General features: G+C 54.8%; 1 protein-coding gene and 1 long non-coding RNA gene across 5 annotated transcripts; one reads left to right on the forward strand and one right to left on the reverse strand.

Annotated features, from left to right (window-relative positions):
- Positions 1-1,710: 1,710 nt before the first annotated feature.
- On the reverse strand, positions 1,711-15,401 carry GATA2 (GATA binding protein 2). Of its 2 annotated transcripts, XM_019717193.2 has the most exons (7): positions 15,219-15,398; positions 10,049-10,256; positions 9,166-9,439; positions 8,113-8,754; positions 6,226-6,371; positions 4,129-4,254; positions 1,711-3,649 (listed from the first exon to the last, which is right to left on the reverse strand). In XM_019717193.2, exons 3-7 carry the CDS (start codon positions 9,392-9,394, stop codon positions 3,350-3,352), a joined length of 1,443 nt encoding a protein of 480 aa, XP_019572752.1. In that variant the 5' UTR covers positions 9,395-9,439; positions 10,049-10,256; positions 15,219-15,398; the 3' UTR covers positions 1,711-3,349. The 2 variants fall into 2 exon arrangements, with proteins under 2 accessions (XP_019572752.1, XP_074196584.1); XM_074340483.1 differs by lacking the exon at positions 10,049-10,256 and having other exon boundaries at positions 15,219-15,401.
- LOC109437771 (uncharacterized) lies at positions 11,158-20,292 on the forward strand. Of its 3 annotated transcripts, none has more exons than XR_002136294.2 (3): positions 11,158-11,388; positions 11,663-12,391; positions 18,466-20,292. It is a non-coding gene; the product is annotated as an uncharacterized LOC109437771 (long non-coding RNA). The 3 variants fall into 3 exon arrangements; XR_002136293.2 differs by lacking the exon at positions 11,158-11,388 and having other exon boundaries at positions 11,475-11,994; positions 12,098-12,391; XR_002136292.2 differs by lacking the exon at positions 11,158-11,388 and having other exon boundaries at positions 11,466-12,391.
- The last annotated feature ends 1,691 nt before the right edge of the window (positions 20,293-21,983 follow it).

Genomic DNA, 21,983 nt, shown 5'->3' on the forward strand with positions numbered 1-21,983 from the left:
GATCAGAATGATTGTTGATTGGCTATGTCATTGTCATTGATTAAGGACATAGAGGATTGAGGATGTAGGAAAGAGGAGCATTACTGATGAAAGTTTAGTGTTCATGTCCTTGATGACCAAGGATACAAGAATACTGATGATCAGATTCATTGACTGGAGACATCCAGAGATCTTGGTGGTATGTGATCTACTGGAGATCAAAGGCATCAACGACTGGAGGATTTAGTGATCAGAGAGACACAGGTGACTGGTACTACCAATGAACAGGGAGGTTGGTGATCAAGTGCTACTGGTGATCAGGGATATAAGGGACATTGGTCCTCAGGGACTTGGAAGACAAGGAGATTCAATGATCACTAATGTTGGACACTAACGAGCTTGGTGATCAACATTGACCAGTCAGGGGTATTGGTAACCAGAGTCAGTAGTGACCACATTGATAGTCTGAAAATTTGATAGTAAGAGGAGTCTATGATCAGGAACATTGTTGGTTAGAGATGTTGGTGATTGGAGACAAGTGACCAAACAAATAGTTAAGGAGTCATTGGTGATGAGAAATAGCATGAACAGAGATGTTGGGGATCACATGAGTGATGTGATCTATCATTGGTTAGAACAACATGGATCAATTACATTGGTGATCATACTTCTCGATGACCTAAGACATTAGTGACAGTGCACTAATGATCAATGCATTGGTAATTAGAAAATTGGGTGATCAGAGGCATTGGTGATCATAGACATGGTGAACAGAAATAATGCAGAGACGTGGTCACCAGAGATATTGGCATCCAGTCACATTGAATAGAAATCTTGGTGAACAGATATGCTGATTAGAAACATTGGTGACAGGTTTGCCGGTTAGCTAGTTTGTTAGAGCTAACACCAATGTTACCGGTTCGATTCCCACATGGGCCAGTGAGCTGCGCCTTCCACAAGGACTTGACTTGGAGCTTATGGGTCCTGGAAAAACACACTGTTCCCCAATATTCCTAAATAAAAAATTTAAAAGAAAAAGAAACATTGCTGATGAGATATTCATGATCACATATAATCCTGGTGAGCAAGGACAGTCACTGGAGACACCGGTGATCACATTTTGTGGATGTTAGTAGTTAGACACAACATCCATCAGAGGCATTGATGAAGTATTGGTGATTTAGTACTGGTGAGAGTTGTTAGTAATTAGATGTCTATGATCAGATGTGTTATTAATCATTGAGTATCAGTCATGGTGGCTATTTCTGATGACCAACATCATTGATTAAAGAGGACATCAACCAATGACATCAGTGATCAAAGACACTGGGAATGTTGGTGAACAGATAGCTCAGAAATAAGAGCTGAGCAGCACCTGAGAGGAAGTGGATGTGGGGTCAGTCCTTATTAGGTTCTGCAAGAGCTCCAGTTGAGCCCTCAGGAAAATGATCAGCATATGGACCAAGGGCCAGAGAAGCCACAGCCTCCCTGAGCCTCTCCAGTATCTACCCCGCCCCCAAAATCCCCAGTTAGGCAATAATGAGGAAATTCAGATGGAAGGAATTTAGAGGACTGCCAGTATCTCAGGTGCCAGCCCGACAGCGCCCCATCCCCTATTCCAAGAGCCCTTCCTTCCAAATCACTGGCCTGCTAGGAGCAGTTCAGTTTGACTGCTAATCTTTGCACCAGGGACTCAGCTGCCTCAGGAGTCCACAAAACAGGACAGAAGCATTCACAAAAAGTATTTTATTATTCTTAACAGTATTCACTTTAAAGGAATAGGAGGATAGCATACATTTTTTTCAGACAATATATAAATGTTGTACATAATTAACAATAACTTAGTTCACTAATCCAAAATAAAACAAGCCAAATAAAACATAAAAACAGAAAATGCTGCCAATTCTTCTTATGCAGATGCTAATACAAAATAAGTTATTTCTGGCGGTGGTGCCCCTGCAGCGATCGCCTGCCCATATTGCACTTGGTCAACTATATCAGCACAATTCTCTTCCTGGGCCTGGCCTTGCCAGCCGCCACACCCCACCACCACCGCATACAGAGTCTAAACTCAGACACAGTTATATACAGTTGTACCTTGGGAAGAATCCAGACAACCACAACAAAGCAGAGCAGAACCCAGGTCTCCTGGGACTCCAGCAGGGTGGTGGCCTCTCCCTCAGTCTTGGTTCTGACCCACCCAACTCCTGCCCTTGCCACCTGCCAGACCAGCCCCAGGAAGCCAAGAGCAGCCAAGGCCCCTCCCCTGGCCCCCAGCTCCTCGTTCTAGGACTGTGGGATCCAAGAACTTTTCCAAAAATTGCGAAACTACAGCCTTGGTTTGTAGATTTTATTCCTTTCCATAGCAAGGGCTTCCGTAACAAAGTACAATTGACTGGACCCAAAAAGAGTTTAAAAATAAAACAACTAACTCATCAGCGAGTTAAGCTTATGCAGTTTTTTTAAAATATTTTTTCTTTTGTCCCATAGTGGGAGGACAGGGGGTCAAAGGGTTAGCAGAAAAAGAATGTATGTACAGGGGTACACCTGGCAAGAGAGGCAGGCTGTGGCTCTGCCGTTAAGGGGACACAAGTCACACGAACTTCAGCCTCAGAGCCAGGGGAGCAAACTGGGAGACATTTTCCCTCTCAAGAAAATGTTGTTTCCTTCCTGTGACCCAGCCCAGGCCTGGGAATCTGCGCAGGACTGCCTGTGATTGTCTCTGCTCTCCAGGGCCCACCAGCAGGGCATGCACTGGCTCAGCCTCCTGTGGGCAATAACCCCTCTAGATTGGCTCAGCACAGCCTGGGGCTCAGCATTTCAGAGAGGGAAGCCTGAGGAGAAGGTGTGGGCTGAATTCCCCCGCAGATCTGCCCTCAGAACCCTGGCAAGTGGACAGACCAAGCAGCACTTGGCGCTAAGGAAGACTGGGAGAGCCTGGGACAGTTCAGACCTCCCGAAGTCTTCCAGTCCTTGTTAGAAACAAGAGCAAATAAATTATCTTTACCTACTCCCTTTTCCTTCTGAAAATGGTTTCCTTCATTTATCCCTGGCCCACTCCTTCTCTCTTCATAAAGTTGTCCTTTCTGCTCTCCAAAGAATTGTCGGTGATGGAAACCCCACCTGGATAGCAGCTGGGTGGAGGCCACCTCTCAGCCCCAGGGAGAATCTTCACAGTGACTGGGGACTGCTGAGCAGAGCGCCAATAGACGAGGCAGCAAGGGGTTCAGGCCAGGCTGGTAGGAAAGGCATCAGTCTTCAGAGAAGGGCAGACAGCTAAGGTTTTGGTTCACCCATCCTGGGAGCACCCAGCCTTGAGCTGCTGGTCACCCTCCTCTGCATCTGGCTGTCCGTTTGTGGGGTTCTGTCTCTAGCCCATGGCAGTCACCATGCTGGATGGGTGGGGATGGCCAAAGGAGAGGCTGGAGGAAGGGTGAATGGGCGTTGGGGTGGGCAAGATGTGTCCCGAGTGGCTGAAGGGCGGGATGTGGCCGACAGGTGCCATGTGCCCAGCCAGGGCAGCAGCGCTAAAGGGTGAGGCCTTCTCCTGCATGCACTTGGACAGCTCCTCGAAGCACTCTGCCCCCTTCTTATTCTTCTTGGATTTGCTGGACATCTTCCGGTTCCGAGTCTGGATCCCTTCCTTCTTCATGGTCAGTGGCCTGTTTACCTAGGGGCAAGCACAAAGACCTCAGGCGGTCAAGTTCCCTTCCCAGAGCAAAACCCCTCACCCCATGCTTTGCCTTGGGGCAGAGGCAGGTCTGAGCTGGGGGCCCCACCGCCAAATGCCCTCCGTGGTCTTATCACCAGCACTGTCATGGTTTCAGGAAAGCCGTTTATCACTGTGTGGGGCTGACCCAAACCCTGCAGGGCACTGAGCCCACTAAATGCCAGCACTTCCCCCCATCAACACAACCCAAATCCTCCCCTTCCCCACCACTTTTGTTTTAAACAGAGATACCTGTTTGGCCCTGATGTGGGTGGGGACACCCCCAGCCAGCTTTCTCTCTCTTATGGGAGCCCTTCTGGCTCTCAGGGCTTTCCCAAGCCAAGCCAAGCTGAAGATTGTGGCTGGGGCCTCTCGCCTGGCAGCACAAAGAGCAGTGGTCCCAGGGGAGGGGTAGGTGGGTGGAGTGGGGGCGGACTCACATTGTGCAGCTTATAGTAGAGGCCACAGGCATTGCAGACAGGGTCCCCATTGGCGTTTCGGCGCCATAAGGTGGTGGTTGTGGTCTGACAATTTGCACAACAAGTGCCTGCTCTCCTGGCGGCTGACTGAGAGGGGAGGGGCAGCGTCAGCTGGCTGGGCTCCCATGCCCCACATCGACCAGCCTCCCCAACCCTTGCCGCATACCCACCACACTCCCACCCCATCTTCACCAACTTAGCCAAGGAGCCAGAAATCCCCCAGAGGGATCAAGGCATTGCAGAGCTGTGGACATTTAGAATTTGAGATCTAAACAATCACAGAACTTTAGAATAAAGAACTCTCAGGAGCCTGATCCCACAATCAAAGGGGTTTCAAGAGCTGGAAGGAAAAATCAACCTCCTCCTCCAATCACCAAACAATCTAACTCTATCGCTGGGGAAACTGAGGACTGATAAGGGCTCTTTAGTTTAAAAAGCTGGTTCCTTCCTCCTCGACCCCCTGGGTCTGGAGTTGCTGCTGTCTCCTCCCACAGGACCCCCCTTAAAATCCAAAATCCTGGGTGCGTCAGTGTCCTGCCTGAGGACAAGGCAGGGGGACCCTATGTGGCCCAGTTGTGGATGTAAAATATTTAGGGATTCTAGCTCAAGCTGCATTGTCCAACATGGTAGCCACTAGCCACATGTGGCTACTTAAATTAAACTACAACTTAATAGAAGTAGAAATCCTGTTTCTTCAGTTGCACTGGCCACATTTCAGGGATTCAGCAGTCACAACATGAGCTGCAGTTTACCATAGTGGACCGTGCAGATCTAGAACATTTCCATCATCATAGGTTTATTGAACATGCTGGTCTTTCTGTTCAGCCCTTTGTGCCCCAAACCTCAGAGTTCTAACTCCCCCAACCCCCAGCCCCTCAAGGAATGCAGGACAGAGGTGGTCTAGAAGTGAGTGTCTGCTTCCTGGAGAAGGGAGTGGAAAGCTTGTAAGAGAAGGTTAAGAGAATCTTTATCCAAAAAAGCCAAACCCTTCTCCAGGGTCAACCTGCGCCAGCCCTACAGTCACAGAATGAGTTCCCTCAACACATCCCAGAGAACCTCCGACCTCCGACTGCCGGTGGGGGTGGGGGAGAGACCAGCAGAGGCTGGAATGGCTCCAGGCTGGAGCATAGTCGCACAGGGGACTACAGACTGCAGCCTTGGGGCGGGGAGGATTGAGAGTGAGTAAGCAGCCTGAAGCTGGAATTCTGACTCAGGGGCTAGCACCGTAGCCTCCACCCCTACCTGGCCCTCACCCGCCCTCACTGCAGGGGAAAAAAAGGGGGCCCCCAAAGAGGCGAGCGACTTAGGCCTCGTAAATCACTTTGTCCTGAAAAAATATATTTATTATTCTTAGCATTTTACACATTATTTGCAGAGTAGAGAGTATTAGAAATTTCAAAACAGCCCAGCGAGAGGCAGGACTGAGCTGAGGAGAGACTCTAAAATCTCTCAGAGTCCGGAAACAGATACACGAAGTTTCCTTATCTTCAGGCTGCAGATGTCCGGATAGGAAACTCCGGCAGGAGATCCGAAAGGGCATTTTTTAAAAATCACTCAAATGAAAATACACAGTATAGGTGACTCCATGGAAAAATAATAAAGGGTAGGTTTTTTTGGTGGTTGGTGTGAGTGTTTTATTTAAATAGGCATGAGGAGATTGTGTGTTGGGAAGCGAGAGAGCTGCCCAAAGCCACAAGGAAAATTACTTCATGGCACTATTTTTAAAAAGAGTTAAACAGAGGCCATGGGGATGGGAGCTGGGCCCTTGGACACTCAACTTTCGCTATCCTTGAGAGGAGTGGGGTGAGGGTCCCTGATAGGCTGCAGAAGAAATCTGGCTCGAAAAAAATCTGGTCTGAAAGAATGGTGACCCAAACTGACCACTAAGTGATTTAAAGATAAAACAGGATTTCAAGTGGCAAATCATCTGCATTTGAAGGATTCTGTTGTTATTTTTCCAATTAACTATCGTCTCCTGCCCAGGTTAGTGTCCCCTGGGTGCCTCCCTGCGGCCACCTCCCCAAGTCACCTGCTACCCGCCGCACACCCGCTGCCTACCAGTCTCCGCTTGGGCTTGATGAGTGGCCGGTTCTGCCCGTTCATCTTGTGGTAGAGCCCACAGGCGTTGCACAGGTAGTGGCCGGTGCCATCTCGCCGCCAGAGAGGAGTGGCTGTGGCCCCACAGTTGACACACTCTCGGCCTTCTGAAGGGGGACAGGGAGAGACACCAGGACTGCTTAACTGACAAGGTCACAGGAGAGAGTCAGGGGTTGGCAAGCAGGTGCCCATCAGGTAGCACCCTCAGACTGCTTCAGGGGGTGACTTTTAGACCCAAACTGGGCTAGAAGAGGGATCCAAGTGATTTTCCCCATAGGAGGGGAGTTCAGAAAGTAGTTTAAGACCAAACTCCTTCTTCAAAATCCTCTCTAGAAGAAAGGGGAACAGGGAAGGAGGGAGAAGTGCGGCTAGGGCCACAGGGGTTCTCCTAATGAACGACAAGGAGAAGGTATTTACAACAAACTTTGCAGATGACGGGGCTGTGGCACGAGTCACCCATCTTGACCTGGCTGGGCCCAGGAGGACTCTGGCCTCCTTTCTGGTTCTGCTTCTCTTCTTTTGTCTCTCTCCTACCCCACCCCACCCCAACCACATCAGCCTTCTCTCTAGTCTCTGGTCCACGTCCCTGCCCTCAGCCTTTATCCTGTCTTTCTCTTCTCAGTCCAGAGTAACGTCCTTCTCTCTCCCCAACTTCTGCCCTTCCACTGAGGTCCTACAATTCAGTCCAGGACTTGGATCGAAGTTGTTGTTCTTTAAAATAAAATAAATAATAAGTCCTTTCGTTTTTAGGTTAATAGATTAAGCAGCCTTGATTTTTTGGCTTTTTCGTTTTGGTTTCTTTTGTTTTTGTTAAAAGACCAAATAGAATGTAAAACAAACTTGGGAGAAAGGACTAATTAAAGGCAAGATACCTGGTCTGAGCAGAACAGGGACCCTGAAGTGAAACTAAGGTGGGTGCCAGTGGCAGCCGGTGGCAGCTGGTGGCAGCCGGTGGCAGTCAGTGATCAAGCTGGGTAGCTGCCTTAACATCATGTTACCTAAGTAATTTTTCCACATTTAGTTTAAACTAAATTGTCAATATATATGGGCAAGAAACGGTGGGTCCCAGACTCAGGAATAAAGGTTTTTAAAATCTTCCTCTTCCCCAGCTTAAAAGGATTGGGAAGGAAGCATCTGACAGCAGGACCCCCACACTAGCCACGGTTTGTGCTCTACAGCCAGATTCTTGGAAAAACCTAGCTTCTCCCCAGGGAACTCCTGCTGCAAAAGAACAGAGGCACCTACAGTTTCATCCCCTCACTCCAGCCTTGAGGGAGGGAGAATGACAGACTTGCTAGGGGGCAGGGAGCAGGAACAGGTCTTGGGAATTTTGCTTTGGGGAAATCTCCCAAGGAGATTGGGAGCCACTGAAATCCCAAGATTAGACTGATTGAGTTGGAGAACCGGATTCCTTTAGGGGCTGGAGCCTCTGGAGTGTACCAACAGCACGCACACATACTCACAAACGCACGTACACAAAGCCTTGCAGCTCTCACCTGCATATTATATTCTCACACTGAATTTTCATTTCAGATTCAGGGAGAGGAAGGGAGAATTCCCCTTCTGTGTTCTGATCTGGCAGTAGCCAGCCTTGAAGGGGAGGGTGAGAAGCGGGGAAGGAAAATAAACTTTGGGGGTCACCGGGCACACTTAGGAAAAAGGCAAATGTTCCAGGGCTCCTCTCCCCCATTCTGGGGTCTCAGACATCTGTTGGAGGGCTCTTAAAGAGGGACATCACCTATTCCCAGATCTGGGAAACTGACATTGCCTCCTCTCCCATATCACAGCCCAACTCCCTCAAGCACAAACTGTCCCCACTTCCACTAGGCCCAGAGCACCTGCCTTTACCTGAGCAGGAGCGTGCCTTGCTGCGCTGCTTAGGGGTGAAGCTGGAGGCAGGGCCACCCAGGAAGCCTCCAGGGTGAAAAAGCCCGGTGCTGTAGTCGTGGGCAGCAGCCGGCACATAGGAAGGGTAGGTGGGGATGGGGTGGTGTGTGGCAGGCTGGGTGGCCACAGCAGCCAAGCCTGGGCGCAGGGGACTGCCGCTTTCCATCTTCATGCTCTCGGCCAGCGAAACCTGGTACTTGATGCCATCCTTGTCCTCTCCCCGGGCTGCACTACCTCCTGCAGAAGAGGAGGCTGGGGAGGCAGCCCCGGTAGTGCTGGGGTCCGGAGACACTTCCTTGGGCGGCGTGGGTGGGAAGCCGAAAAGGTGGGAGCCAGTGTGGGCTGCAGTAGGGGTTAGGGAGGTCACAGAGCCCCCGCTGCCTCCCCCGCTCCCGCCCGCGGCCCCTGGGTACACGGAGAGAGGGCCTCCGGGGCCTCCAGCTGCTGAGGGGTGCAGCGGCGTCTTGGAGAATGGGCTCACGGTCCAGGGGTTGTGATGGTGTGCTGCAGCCGCGGACAGGGCTGCTTTACCCCCGTCCAGCCACGGCAACCCTGGGCTGTGCAACAAGTGTGGCCGGCACATCTGGCCTCCGGTCAGGCGGGCTGCGGGAGGAGACAGAGGGGTTAGGATACAGAGGAGCTGGGCCCAGCCAGAACATGGATACACACAGGACCACAACTCACAAAACGACCAGCAATAACCCCTCCCTAAAGAAAACCAGAAACGTAATAAACTGCCAATAATCAGGAATGTCAGGACAAGTGGCACAGAAGGAACCTCACTGGACAAGGCCTGGAGGGAACCCCCAGGGGCCAGCTGGAAATGGACAGAAACCCTGTGGGACCCAGACGCTCCCCAAGAGGCCGCTGCCCCCACCTTTCCCGCCCCAATTTCCTAGCTGCTCCGATTCCTGCGGATCCCACATCCGGGAAGCAGGCAGCCGGGCCCTCCTCCCCTTCCGCGCCTGGAACGCGGCGCCAGAGTTCCCAGTTACCCCCCGGCCCTGGGCTCACCGTGCGCAGGGCTGTAGGAGACACGCGCCCGCGCATGGGCCGAGTTGGTGTAGTAGGGGTTGCCCTGCGAGTCCAGGTGGTTGAAAAAGACGTCGACTTCATCCGGAGGCAGCAGCTGCGCCGGCTCCATGTAGTTGTGCGCAAGGCCCGGGTGGTGCGAGTCGGGGTGCTGCGTATTCAGGACCGCCGGGTGCGCCATCCAGCGCGGCTGCTCCGGCGCCACCTCCATGGCCGGCGGCGGAGGCTCGAGTTCTGGGCGGAGGCTGCGGTGGTTCTGCGCGACCGAAGGGGATGTGAGGGGTGCACCCGCAGCCCGACACCCCCGAAGTCCCGTTACGGAGCGTCCTGAGTGCCGCTACACCAGCAGAGCTCAGCCGCGGACCAGCCCCGGGTAGGAGGAAAGCTCAAAGCTCAAAACGAAAGGAAGGCGGGGGAGAGGATTCAGCTATGCACATGGTGACCGCTGGTGCCTGAGCCACACACCCGTGCACACGGCGTAACACACCAGTTACCCGACACCAGTTACCCCAACAAACGCACACACGGTTGCACTTTAGTCAGACACTCACACTGAACCCCCAGCTTCCCGGCACACACAAAAACGGACTAAAACTTGGAGACAGGAGCCCGGGGACTTCCTGGGGCACATAATCCTATAGAGACACGCACACACCTACACTTGGTGCCTGCTACACTGACCTTACCCCCACCCTCAATACGCACGGGCAGCCCCCCGCGCGCACTCCCAGGCATCACAGTCAGGACCTCTCACCAGGCACACTACAGCAGTCAGTCACCCACAGCCTGGCCCCGGCCTTGAGTTCCCACAGAGACCTCTCAGAGCTTGGCGTGCCCCGGGCCAGCCCTCGCACCCCAAACTTACACACGCAGCGCCACCGGGAGAGGGGCGCAGCCTGGGAGAGGGGAAGCACCGGCGGAAAACCAGGGGTGGTGGATCCAGGGAACTGCGCGTCAAGCGGCTGGCGTGGCTCAAGGGGTGGGAACGGGGGACAGCGCACGCCTCGGCCTCAGGCCCACCCGGCTCCGGCCCCTCGGCATCCTCCCGCAGCCTTGGCGCCAGCTCCCGACTCCTGCACAGACATGAAGTGGGGGCCGAGCACGCCTAAGAAGCCCGCGCCAGCCAATCAGCGCCACGCGCCGCCCAGCCTCCGCCCCCCATTGGCTAAGCCCTCAACTCCTGCCGGACTCAGGGACTGACCCGCAGGCTGGCTCCTCCGCCCGCAGGTCCCCTCCGCCCGCAGTCGCCTCCTAGCGCCCTCACCGTGGCCCCTGCTGCCAACGCCCCCTACCCGACTCTCACCCCGAAGGCTGACAGCTGCGCCCCCTCGTGCGGACACTCCCGGATCCCCTTAATCTCTGGGACTTCCTCCCAGTAACTAATCTCCAACTGGGGCCACCTCCCTGGGAACTCGGGACGCGCAGGCTCTGGGTATCTGGGTGTCCCCCTCCCCGGGGCGCCAGCCCTTCCACTCTCTCGGATCCCACCTCCTTTACCACTGAACGTGATCAGTTGAAGTCCAACTACCCACCCAGACCGTTCCCTCCCCCAACTCGGGCGCTGGCTGGGCGGTGTGTTTGTGTGTGTGTGTGTGGGGGGGAGAACAGCTGCAGGACAGTAAGAACAGTGGGGGGCAGGAACTATGGGGTCCAGTGGGCACCTGACCCTACGACTGTGCTCGACTGGGTGTAAGTGGCCTGGCCGGAGACTCCAGAGAAGGGGAGGGAGCGTCCCCTTCCCAGGCGTGGCCTTCGCAGACGAACGGGCCGAACTGCCTAGGGCGAGGCCATGGAGACCCGGACTGGCGCCGGCGCCGACTCGAAGGAGATGCCTCCGGGCAGGAGGAGGCATTTTTTCCCTCCCAGGGTTCTCTAAGGCGGCCCCTGGGGAGAGGAAGGGGATGGTCTGAGAACTCGGTCCCCTAAGTCACCTGGAACTGCTCCTCACACACCTCCAGTACAGAGATCCAGCTCCGTGGGTGGCGTGGGCCCCGTGCATAAATCACCTGGCTCTGTCCCATTGTACAGACGGAGGAGACCGAGGCTCCAAGGGAGCCCATGACCGAGGAGGGGGTTCGGGAACAAAGAAATTTGGGGGGATTTAGACAGGTGCGGGAATAATGGGAAGTAATCAACGTCCTCCAGCCGCTTTCCCCTCACTGGGTCGGTCCTTGGCTCTCCAGGCAGATGCCGAAGAGATCCCAGGTGGGTCCCGGGCCGGAGGAAGGGCGGGGGTCCCGGCCACCACGGGAGGGTGGGGGGAAGGGCAGCGGGATTGACAGTCGGTAATTGGGTAACTGGAGGCGGCTTCTCCGGCCGGGCGGCCCCGCCACCGCGACGCCGGGCCCCTGACGTCACCCGATTCGCCAGGAAATGAACTTTTTAATAATCTGAGAGGGAGGAAAGCCCTCGGTCCCCTCGGCTCAGGGGGAGCCCGGCCTGGCCCAGATCCACGGACGCGCCCCTGTCACCCTCTCAGGCTAGCTCTGGGCAGCTCCAGGGGGTCGAGGGCCCGCACCAGGGGCCTCCTTCTGCTTCTGCGTCCGGCTGTGGCACAGGTAAAGGCGTGGGGCGGGGGGTGCACAGCCCCATTCGGCTGAGAACCAGCGCGTCTCCAGCCATTGGGGACCCTCCTGCCCTGACCCGCCCCTGCGCCTCCGGCTCGGCTCCACTCTGGCGCGGGTGCCGCCGAGGCTTCTCCGAACTCCGCTCCGCGGGAGAGGAGGCCTGCGCCTCCGGGTAAGGCGCGCCGGGGTCGGGAGCCCGAGCGTGAGGCCGCGGTTACCCGGCCTCCGTGGCCGCGCGGAGCAGGTGAGTGGCCTCAGTGCCTCCTGGTGCGCTCTCCCAACAATTCCCGCGGTCTTACTAGGATCCACTGTCTCTTCGTACGTCTGTCTGTCCTCCTTGTCTTTAGCTTACGATTCTTTGTCAACGAGTAAAATGAGATCGCCGCGAAGCCTCGAGCCTCTTTTGCGTCCCTGGAGGCTAGCTGGAGCTTCTCAAAGACAACGCGGCCCCGGGGACAATCGCCGGTGTCCGGCAAGGCTGTCTCGCTCGAGCTCGAACCCCGGGACACAGCATGAACCGCGGACGGCCTGCTGGCGAGCCGCGGGGCCATGAACACCGGAGCAAAACGCAAGCTTCCCGTGGGGAGGCGATCGGCGCTTGGCCTCGCAGAGGTGACCGCTCCGAGCTCCCGGAAAAGCAGGTAATTCACCTTTTCGTCCCAAAGGCGCGGTTCAGATTATCCCCCGTTTAGGTGGGTCTGCAGGTTTATCACCCCGAGCTTAGCTTCAAGCTCCAACGGGGAAACCTGAAGCCTCTCCGTGGCAGCGTTCTGGCCACCACAGGGGTGGAGGTGACCGGCCTGGCCAGGCCCTCTGCAAGTGGCGGCCCTGCGTTGCCCGCCAATCTGGAGCTGAACGGAGCTCGGGCGGGGATTTAATTACCCCGCTCCGCGGCTCGGAAAATCGCTGCGCGGAGAGCTTAGCAGGGCAGTTAAGCAATGCTTGAGCAGGGGCCTCAGGAGATACGCACCGGCCTGCCTTCCTGCAATCCGGGCCTAGACAAAAAGAAAAAAAAAAAAAAGGGAAAGGGAGCCCCGCCAGGTCTCCTGAAGCCCTGGGGTTGCCTTCCTCAAAAAGGCAGGCAGGCAGGCATCCGGCTTGGCCGAAGCCTCCACATTGATTGGAACGCCTGCGTTGGACGCGGGACACGGGACTGCCGCGTTCTCCCGCAGGAACGAACCCGCCTGGGAGAGGAAAGCTAGGCGCCAGGCAGCAGGGTGCCCAGCTGACCAATAAAGGGGGGCTGCTCGTGAGTGTATGTCTATGCCAGACAGCGACACCAGCCAGGCGCCTGGCCCACTGGACAGCAGCGGAGACCCTCCTATCACTTCTGCCCAAACAAACGCCCCGGGAGGGTCAGGGCAGCCCCCAGGATCCGCGGGGATGGCAGGACATCCTCCGCCTAAGGAGAGCAGATTTACTTCCGTTCACGGCCTCGGACTTTGGGGTCTCCCGAGCACCTTCGGAGGGACACACTCCGGTTTTCATTTTTCTGTCGGTTCCTAAGAGTTGTTGCAAATGTGGGCTGCTGCCTTTTGATCGCACTCAGATGTTACATGGGAGTAAGATTTCACTAAGGACTGGGAAAGAGCAGCAGCGGAACTGAATTTTCTGATGCCTTTTCCACGTGACTCGAGGTTCGGTGGCGGCGGAGTGTGGGGCAGTGCCGCCCGCGATGCTCTCGCCCCGAAGCTGTGGACGCAGGGATCCAAAGCCCGGCTCCACAGGGCCTCACCGGCCTGGGCCGGGCTCTCGACTACCCAGGTGTTCCAGGTCCCACGTAGCCCTCTCCTCCATGCCCTTTGTTTAAACTTCGCTCATCAGAAGTGGCCCCTCTGGGACCACAAGTTTGCCCTATTTGTAAGCTAATTCTTCTCGCCTTTTCCTATGGGCATCTAATGGGGGGGGGGGGCGGTGTGCAAAGAAATCTGTTAACTTAAGGACTGTCCTCCATAGAGATACTTAATTTGCACCACAGCGGCCTCCCAAACCCACACTGGCAATGTGCCTTGAGGGGTACTGAGGAGGAAATGAGGGCCTCTTTAGCTAGAGGGGTTCAGAAGTCCCCTCTAGGCAAGGCCTCAGATCTGCTCTGGTCACAGCAATCCCTCCAGAGGATTTCCCTAGTGTGGGAACCAGAGAGCTCCAACGGCCCCTCCTTTTCTTTGGACTTCACTTCCAGACCCCAAAATCTGAAGGCTCCCTCTCCTCTGGCTTCCATGCTGGTTCTCCCACTCCATCTGTCTTCTGAGCCCCTTTTGAATCGTCAAGACCGGCGCCCAACCTCTTAGACGTCTTAGCGCCTGGGGTAGAAGCGCTTCGGAGATCCTGTATCTCCTTACCAGGTTCTAACCCCACATCCAAGCCGGGCCTCCTCCCGAAGAGACCTTGCTGAGACGTCAGACAATCGGGCGTCCTCCGCGAATAGCCAAGGTTTACTCAGAGCGGTCGGCGGCCCGCCGCATGACAACTGGTAAATCCGTTTCGTTGGATGCAATTTGTTTGCAATTTGTCAACCCGGCTGGAAAACGCTCTCCAGACGCCTGGGCAGCCGCACTGGCCCTACCTGTTTCTCGAATCCTGCCTGCTCATAAATGAATCCCAGCGCGAGGTGCCTTCATAGACCCAAAGCTTACCGCCACACGTTCCCGACACCGGGAGATGTGGCTTTTTCCAAAACAACGAATTTCCTTCCGTGTTTTCCGGGAAATGAGCAGCCGCCACACCCGGGAGCCTTGAACGCCAGACCTTTCCCCTCGCGGTTGGGGCAACCTGGAGTTCAAGCCTGGTCTCCACGGAAAGATTCTAAGTGCCGGGCATCCAGACAAACCCCAACTGCCGTCCACGCCTCCCGGCCACAGATAGCCCAGCCCGCGGCGGCCCCATTCTTATTGAAATCCCACTAAAAGGATTCCAACTCCGACTTGGGACAGGGGATAGGCTTCCAGACCCAGAGCTCTCCCCCACCCACACCCCAATCGCACAGGATAAAGGGCCCCGGCTCGCCGCGCGCGCGGGGGCGCAAGCAGGAGCAAGCCGGGTTAAGCCGCGCAAAGCCGGTGCACGGGACCCGCCGGCAGGTGCAGATGTGGCTCCGCGGCCTGGCTCCGCCGCATCCGCCACCGCGGGCCCGGAGATGGGGGTGGCGCAAACAAAGGCCTTCACTCTAGAGCCAGGAGGGGGGCGCTTTGCAAGGCTCTGAGAATAACCGGGACTCGCGCCCTGTGGCTCCGTCTGAGAAATGGGAAGGCGAGAGGCCCGAGGTGGGCTTTCTGTCTTCAATTCCCCAAATACTCCCTCAAGTTTAGATCCCTATGACCTGGGGCTCGAGCGACTAGTAGGGCGAGTCCGTAGCACCACATATCAGGGGCCACTTTGGCAGGCAGACCGTGCGATTAGGGTGCGGGTTGGGTCGAGTATGGGGGCTGGAAAAGCCCGAGTCAGGCAGGGACGAGAGGGGGGACTTACCGAACGAGATGCAGCGGGCCGAGCCCGCGGATGGAAGGGGCCGGAGCGGGGCGGGGGGCACAGCACGGTGTGTGCCTAGGTAGGCCCACGGGATCCGGCGCGGGTTGGCTGAGTTCACCAGCAGGGCCTCCCCGGCGCGCTGAGCGGCCGCGTGGTGCGCGGCAGGCCGCTTTTGTTCGTCCGGTGGCCGACGGGGACCGACTGGGGTGGAGACCACCGCAGCCTGGACATAGAAACACGCGGCGAGCCCCGGCGGCGCTGATCTCCCTACCTCTCGCTCCCTCTACTTCTCCCTCCCCGTGCCTCAGCAACCACTGTTTTTTTGTTTGTTTGTTTTTTAAATTTCCACCAAACTTTGAGGGAGCGGGAGAGCCGCAGGAGAGCAGGAGGGTGCCTGGGCTTCTGGGCCCCTTCTCCTTGGTCCAGTGACCCGCGACGGGCCGAGGGCCGGCAGGCACTCAAGGCGCACACATCCTACTCCCTCAGTACTCCAGAAACTTCCGTCCTCGCAGGGACATACATACGCGCACCCTTGCTCTCAGGGATGCACGCACAGAAAGCCCGAGTGTCTCTCTTCCCAGACTCTCCCGGGGGACGCTCTCGAGCCAAAGGCGCGCGTGTGTACACACACACACACACACACACACACACACACACACACACTCACAGATGCCGGCTCCTCCTTCCCAACGCATTTCCAGTACTGCTCACACAGACACGCACACATTTGTGCACATGCATTAGCTCACAACTATGGCTGCGTGGACGTCCTCAGCCAGGAGATCTGGGTCAGGCAGACATGCCCACGTGCACATACTCAAATGTAGCTAGACACTCTGGCACGCAACACCATCCTCACTTCCAGGCTGATTGGGCTAAGTGTAATCATATCCCCTCTCCCGTCCCATCTATACCCCCAACTCCAGAGCAGACAAGAGCATTTTAGGAGTGGAGTTTGAGGCCTCTCCTTGCACAGGCGGAAGGAGGAAGGGAATAGAGGACTTGTCCTTTGAAGGCTGAGTGGAGGAGTTAGGGTCTGGGGGTCTTCACCTCAAGAAGCTAGCAGGTTTGTGAGATAGTCCTTGAACTTCCAAAGCCCCTGCCATTAAATTGAACTTCCCATTTCCCCAGTCCCATTCCAGGTACCCAGGAGAGTGAAAGTGGCCTTGGTACCCTAAGCCAAACGAGAAAGTTTTGCCTTGGAAGGACTAATAATTCTGTGGTCCTGGGACACTAGTATGTGCCCAGGTGTACCCCAGAGATGAGGTGTCTCCAGCCCTCCAGCTCTGTGGGCACCTGCTGTCTGTGTGTCTTTCTTTGAAGCTGGTGGTGACTGTGTTGCACGTGTGTGTGCTCTGTGCATGTTGGAAATTGTCTGTCTTGAGTGCCGCTATGTGTCTGACCATTTGTGAGCACATGGGAAGTCTGCAAAACTGAGTATACTGGTATGTCCATTTCTTTCTGTGGGTCCCCAAGAGCTTGTGTATTGAGAAAGTGTGTATTGTGGATCCCTGAGAGTTTGTGTGGGGTCCCTCAGAGTTTGTATATTGTGTGACCCCATATGTGTACATGGGAGAGTTTATCTGTGGGACTTGATGTGTGTCCCTGTGTCTGTGTATCTGTGAGATCATTGTGTCCATGAACCATGTCATGGGAAGTGGGTATTTCCAAGTGTTTGTCCATAAATTGGTGTGTGTCCTTGTGTGGGTTGGTAGCAGTGTATGTATGGGTATCCTGTGTCTATGAATTGGGGGAGTGTGTCTGTCTGTCTTTAACAGCAAAGGGATGGGTGTGTGTCATTGTATCTTTGAACTGATGGTGGGAAGACGGAGAGTGTATACAAGTTGTCTGCATATTTGTATATAACTCCATGTATGGGCTGATATGTATTGGAGTGAGTGTTTATGTATCTGGGGTGTGGGCATCTGTGTGTATCGATATATCTTTGAACTATGTGTTTCCCTATCCAGTGTTATGTTGTGTCTGTGTCTGTGGAGTGTGTCCCTGGGTGACACACAGTATGTGTGTCTTCCTAGATCACCCACCATCTGCACCTTCCCTAAGCGGCAGACAGCCAGTGGAGCTCTGGGGTGCCATTTGCCGGAGTACTTTCTGTGTCTGTGGGTGGGGGAGATGAGTTGATAAGGCTTATCTGCTAACACCAGTGCCATGCTGAGTAACTGCTCTAATGAGCTGGCCTCGCTGAGACCACCCGCTCCCAAGGCCCCCAACCTCACTGAGGAGGAACATTGGGGAGCCAGTACTAGGGTGCAGGCGCAAACCCCTAGGAACCCAGCAGAGCCTGAGTATCCAAAGGGCCTTTTCTAGTTCTGTCTTGTTTCCTCCGTGTGGGGTTCCAGGTGTTACACCCACCCCCACCCCACCTGCCAGTTCTCTGCTGGGCTGGGCTGGCCAGAGCCGGCTGGAGCCTCCCAGCCTCTGGTCTGCTGGCAGAAACATGGCTTTGAGAGGGCAGGAGATTGGTGGCCCTCTGGTTGAGAGACATAGAAGCCCAGTGATAGAATGACCCTAAGAGACAAGGAAGAGGAATGAGACAGAAGACTCAAGAACAGATTTTAAAAAGTGACAGTGTTAGAGGGACAGAGACACCGGTGGGAGGTGGAGGGGTGGTTGGGAACACTCAGAGACAGAAAGAAATAACCAAAAAATTGCAAAAAGCGTCAGAGACACAGGAACGAAAGCAGCAAAAATGTTAACCAGAGAGAGACATGGACAGAGAAGAGGAGAGAGATATGGGAGGCGGAGAGACAAGACAAAAATAAGAGAGATGGGAAGAGTGAAGAACCCAGAGAGGCTCAGAGAGCAATGGGGAGGAGAAAGAGCTCCAGGAAGTACGAGGGGAAAGGGGGGACACGAAGATGGACTGGGCGGGACGGAAAAACCGAAATAGCCAGGGGCTCGGCAGTGCCTAGCGTCAACGAGAACACAGGAGATCGAGTGCCAGGCGGCGGGTGGGCAGGGAGGGCGTGATCGCAGACCCCGCGTGCCAGGCGGGGCGCAGAGGCGCGGGTGGCTGCGGCGGGTGGGGGATCAGCGCTCGGCTGCGCCGCTGTCCCGGGTAATTTTTCATCTCGACCGGCTAATCTTTGTTCCCGGCGAAGATAATGAATAGCCAATCGTTATCTGCCCGGCTCCCGGAGGCTGCCTGAGAATGGGGTTGTACAGGGCTGGGAATTGTTTCCAAAGTGCCGCGGAATAAATGGTGTTCCTTATCTCTGCCTTCCAGATTATCGGAGCCCTTTCAGAGCGCGCACAAAAAATGCGCCCGCCATCGAATGCATCATTTACCACCGCAGATCCGCGCGCTGATGGGCAGGCAGATAGCCGTCCGCGGGGTGCACACCAGGGGCCCAGTGCCCACGCTGCCTGACTGCCTGTTGGGGCACCTGAGTGTGCACCCCCTCCATGTGCCAGGCACGGTTGGATGGACATATGGGTGTGCCAAGTGGATGGGCACTGAACAAGCAAGAGTGTTAGTGTGCTTGTATGTCAAATAAGTGTGCTACAAGAAAGTGCACGTGTGCAAGCCCATGAGCACACGTATGGTGGGCATGCGTGTTGTGAGTACCTGGAGATAAGGCTGTTTGAGGATGCACAGAGGAAAGGGTGTTACACGTGAGTGTGTGGGCCTGCGTGTCACTCAGGGGTTTAAACACCTGTGTGAAGGAGTGGGTGTGCAAGCCCCTGTGTACAAGTGTGGAGGATGTGTTGATTGGGAGTGCCTCTATGCATCTGCCCTCAACGAGGCCATTTTAGGAGTGCACACAAGAGGTGGTGTCCCCTGCCACTCAGGCGGGTGTGCCTGTGTATATTCAGGTATGGGTGTGTTACTCTCCTGAATGCGTGTGTCTGGAGGTGTCTCACCCTACTCAGTGTTTGGGGGGCATGTATGCTTGTAAGCACTGCATCCATGCATATCTGTGACTGCCAGAAGTGAATGTACAGGTGTCAGTGTTTGCCCCCAATGTGTGCCTTGGGGTGTGCACGGATCTGAGTGAGGGTGGTCGTGTCCTTGTGAATCTATGTGCCCCGGTGTGCCCAGGCGCGCTGCAAGAGGGGCAAGAGGACGTATTTGGGGGCCTGTCGCAAATACGTGCTTGCGTGTGTAGGCTCAGGGCTGGACACACGAGCTAGGATCCCCCTCGAGCTTGAGAAAGAGACAGCAGAGGGGAGAGAATGCTGTGCGTGGGTGTGATAGACGCCACAGTGGAAGGAGTGGGATATGCCACGTAACATGAATGCTTGCGACAGAAAACGGGGTGTGCGGGTGTGTAAGGGAGAGAGGTCTTCCAAGGAGTTTGGGAACACCCAGGGATCCTAACCCGCTTCAGGTGGCACGTCCTGCCAGAGGCCCCAGAGCCTCTCCACTCTGGACGTGTGGTAAGAGACCCGAGCCCTGGTGCCTGCGGTCCTCCGCTCAGTGAGTGACACGCGCCGCCGACAAAGGCTGTATTTTTCCAGGCTTGCGCCCCGCCCGCGCGCACGCGATGGTCCCCATGGCGACGGAGATAGTACAGCAGCCATTTTTCCTATCTCCCGGAGTCTATTATACGGCGGGATTAGCTCATCTCCAGGCAGGTCAAACCCAAAGACACACAATCTGCGGCGCGGGCCCCACCCCCCCTCCTGCTGCCTTTCTCTGCGAGGGTCTGGTCTCTGTCCCGGACCCCCCGTGGCGGCCCGTGTGCAGGCGCAGAGCGCCACCTGGCGGCCTCCGGCGCCCCAAGCGGGGTATCCGAGGGCCAGCGGCGTGAATGGGAGTCGCCCAGGCAGAAGAGATGGGGCAGAGGTCCCTTCCTACAAAAGCAGGGGCTTTGTTTTGTCACTGCTGTGTCTCCAGGGCCAGGCTGGCACACAGTAGATGCTCCATAAATGTTTGTTGAAAAGATGGATGGATGGATGGATGGATGGATGGATGGATAGGAAATTATAGACGGGGCAAATTGTCAAAGGTCACACAGCTTAGTTGGCAATAAGAAATCATTTCTAAGAAGTATTCACTGAAATTAGAATAAAAGCCAGACTCTTTAGGAGCTTATGTAATAGCCCTTGCTGACTGCTCAGACCTGGTTCCCTCTTTTCTTGCTCCAGCTACAGTGAGTGACCTTTCTGTTCTTTGAACAGGGACTTGGTGTATGCTGCCCCCTCTGCCCAGAGTGCATTCTGCCTCTGTTCAGATGTCACCCCTCAGAGAGCAAAGTCACTCTCCTTTGCCTTACTCTTCTCAGTCTATTTTATTTATTTATATATATCTTTGGTTGGCATCAGTCACAACTTTGGGAATGAGGAAATGAGGAAAAGAGGAGACTAGAAGAGCAAGTGGACCAGATCGTGCACCTTATTATTATCATTTCTCTTTATTGTTATTGCATTTCCCCTGCTTCCCCATGTTTTGCTCACTCTAGCCCTGGTGTGCCTCCTCCACTGACCTGTTTGGGCCCGCAAGTCCAGAGGAGCCTGGGATTGAGAGATAGAGAGCCATAGAGGCCCCTCACAACATGTGCCTACCTTGCCTAACATGTGAGGGCAAAGAATAGTTTTTACTCCTCCGTCTTAGGGAGTATGGCCTCTCTGGGGAGGCCTGGGCTGCCAGGTGAGACTTCACTCATAACACAAGATAATTATACCAGAGTTGTCATGAGGCGACAATGATTAATTGTTGTGGGGCAGGGTCAGCAAGGTATCTAGAGCTGAGAGAGTGCCACAGCCTGACTGGGCTTCCAGGTGGGAACTCAGCCTACCCATCTCTGCACTGGAAGGGACTAATCAGGCACCAGGCCAAGCTTCATCCTGCCTAGGCAGGCTTGGGACAAACCCTGTGAAAGGATCTTGTCCAGAGGTTCCCAGAATTAGCTCCCTGTTCCCTCCCGGAAGAGGAGCTGTGAGATAGCTCAGGCTCTCTGCCCCACTCCAACACACACACACACACACACACACACACACACACACACACCTGTCCTGGCTGGACAGCCTTAGGCAAGTCACTTTCCTATATGAGCCTCGGCTCTGCCTCTGCAAACCTCCCTCCAGGGTTCTTATGAGAGTTACTGATGAGCATGTATTTAAAAAGAGTTTTGTAACCCAGGCTTCAAAAACTGGCAGCCCAAGTTTCAGGGTCCCATTAACTAATAATTGTTGCCCACATTTTGAAATGGGAGATTTCACTTAAAGAGCCTCATTCCCAGCTTCTTTTGAAAAATTAGAAAATTGGTTACCCTGGGCCCACATTCCTGCATGGTAACATAATACTGGAGTTATGTATTACCAGCCCCTGTAGACAGGCATGTGCACCTTTGTACCAGGTTCCCCATCCACCCACTTCAGGCCCCTGGGTACTGCGGCTATGTGGCTTTGGACCTTCCTTCTCTGTATACTTTGGTGGGATTTCCAATATCTTTTTCCCACCAGATACTGCAACCAGTCAGTAATTAATAAATGGAATCAGTACTTTAAAAAAAGGTGTTAAACCACACTGTTTCAGACCCTGGGTGTACAGTATTGAACAAAACAGTTATGGTACCTGCCTTCAGGGAGAAATCATATATGACTCACCAAACAGATTAATACTCATCACAAATTGTGATAGGAACTCTGAGGGAAAAGAAAATATAAATATTGAATCCAAGTTTTTTTGTAGATTCTTACTCTGGGCTAGGTCCTGTGCTGAGAGGTGGGGGAATGGAATGAAACTGGATATGGTCATTGTGTGCAGGCAACTCACAAGGCGGTGGAGATGCGGGCATA

Source organism: Rhinolophus sinicus, linkage group LG09 (assembly GCF_036562045.2).
Source record: "Rhinolophus sinicus isolate RSC01 linkage group LG09, ASM3656204v1, whole genome shotgun sequence".
Lineage (NCBI taxonomy): Eukaryota > Metazoa > Chordata > Mammalia > Chiroptera > Rhinolophidae > Rhinolophus > Rhinolophus sinicus.

What these genes read in the sequence shown, in the direction of transcription:
- GATA2 (XM_074340483.1), bottom strand. Translation starts at nt 9,394, where the DNA reads ATGGAGGTGGCGCCGGAGCAGCCGCGCTGGATGGCGCACCCGGCGGTC. An exon ending in CTCCTACAGCCCTGCGCACG is followed by an intron (nt 8,755 to 9,165) that starts GTGAGCCCAGGG and finishes CTCCTCCCGCAG; the next exon opens with CCCGCCTGACCGGAGGCCAG. An exon ending in CAAGGCACGCTCCTGCTCAG is followed by an intron (nt 6,372 to 8,112) that starts GTAAAGGCAGGT and finishes GTCCCCCTTCAG; the next exon opens with AAGGCCGAGAGTGTGTCAAC.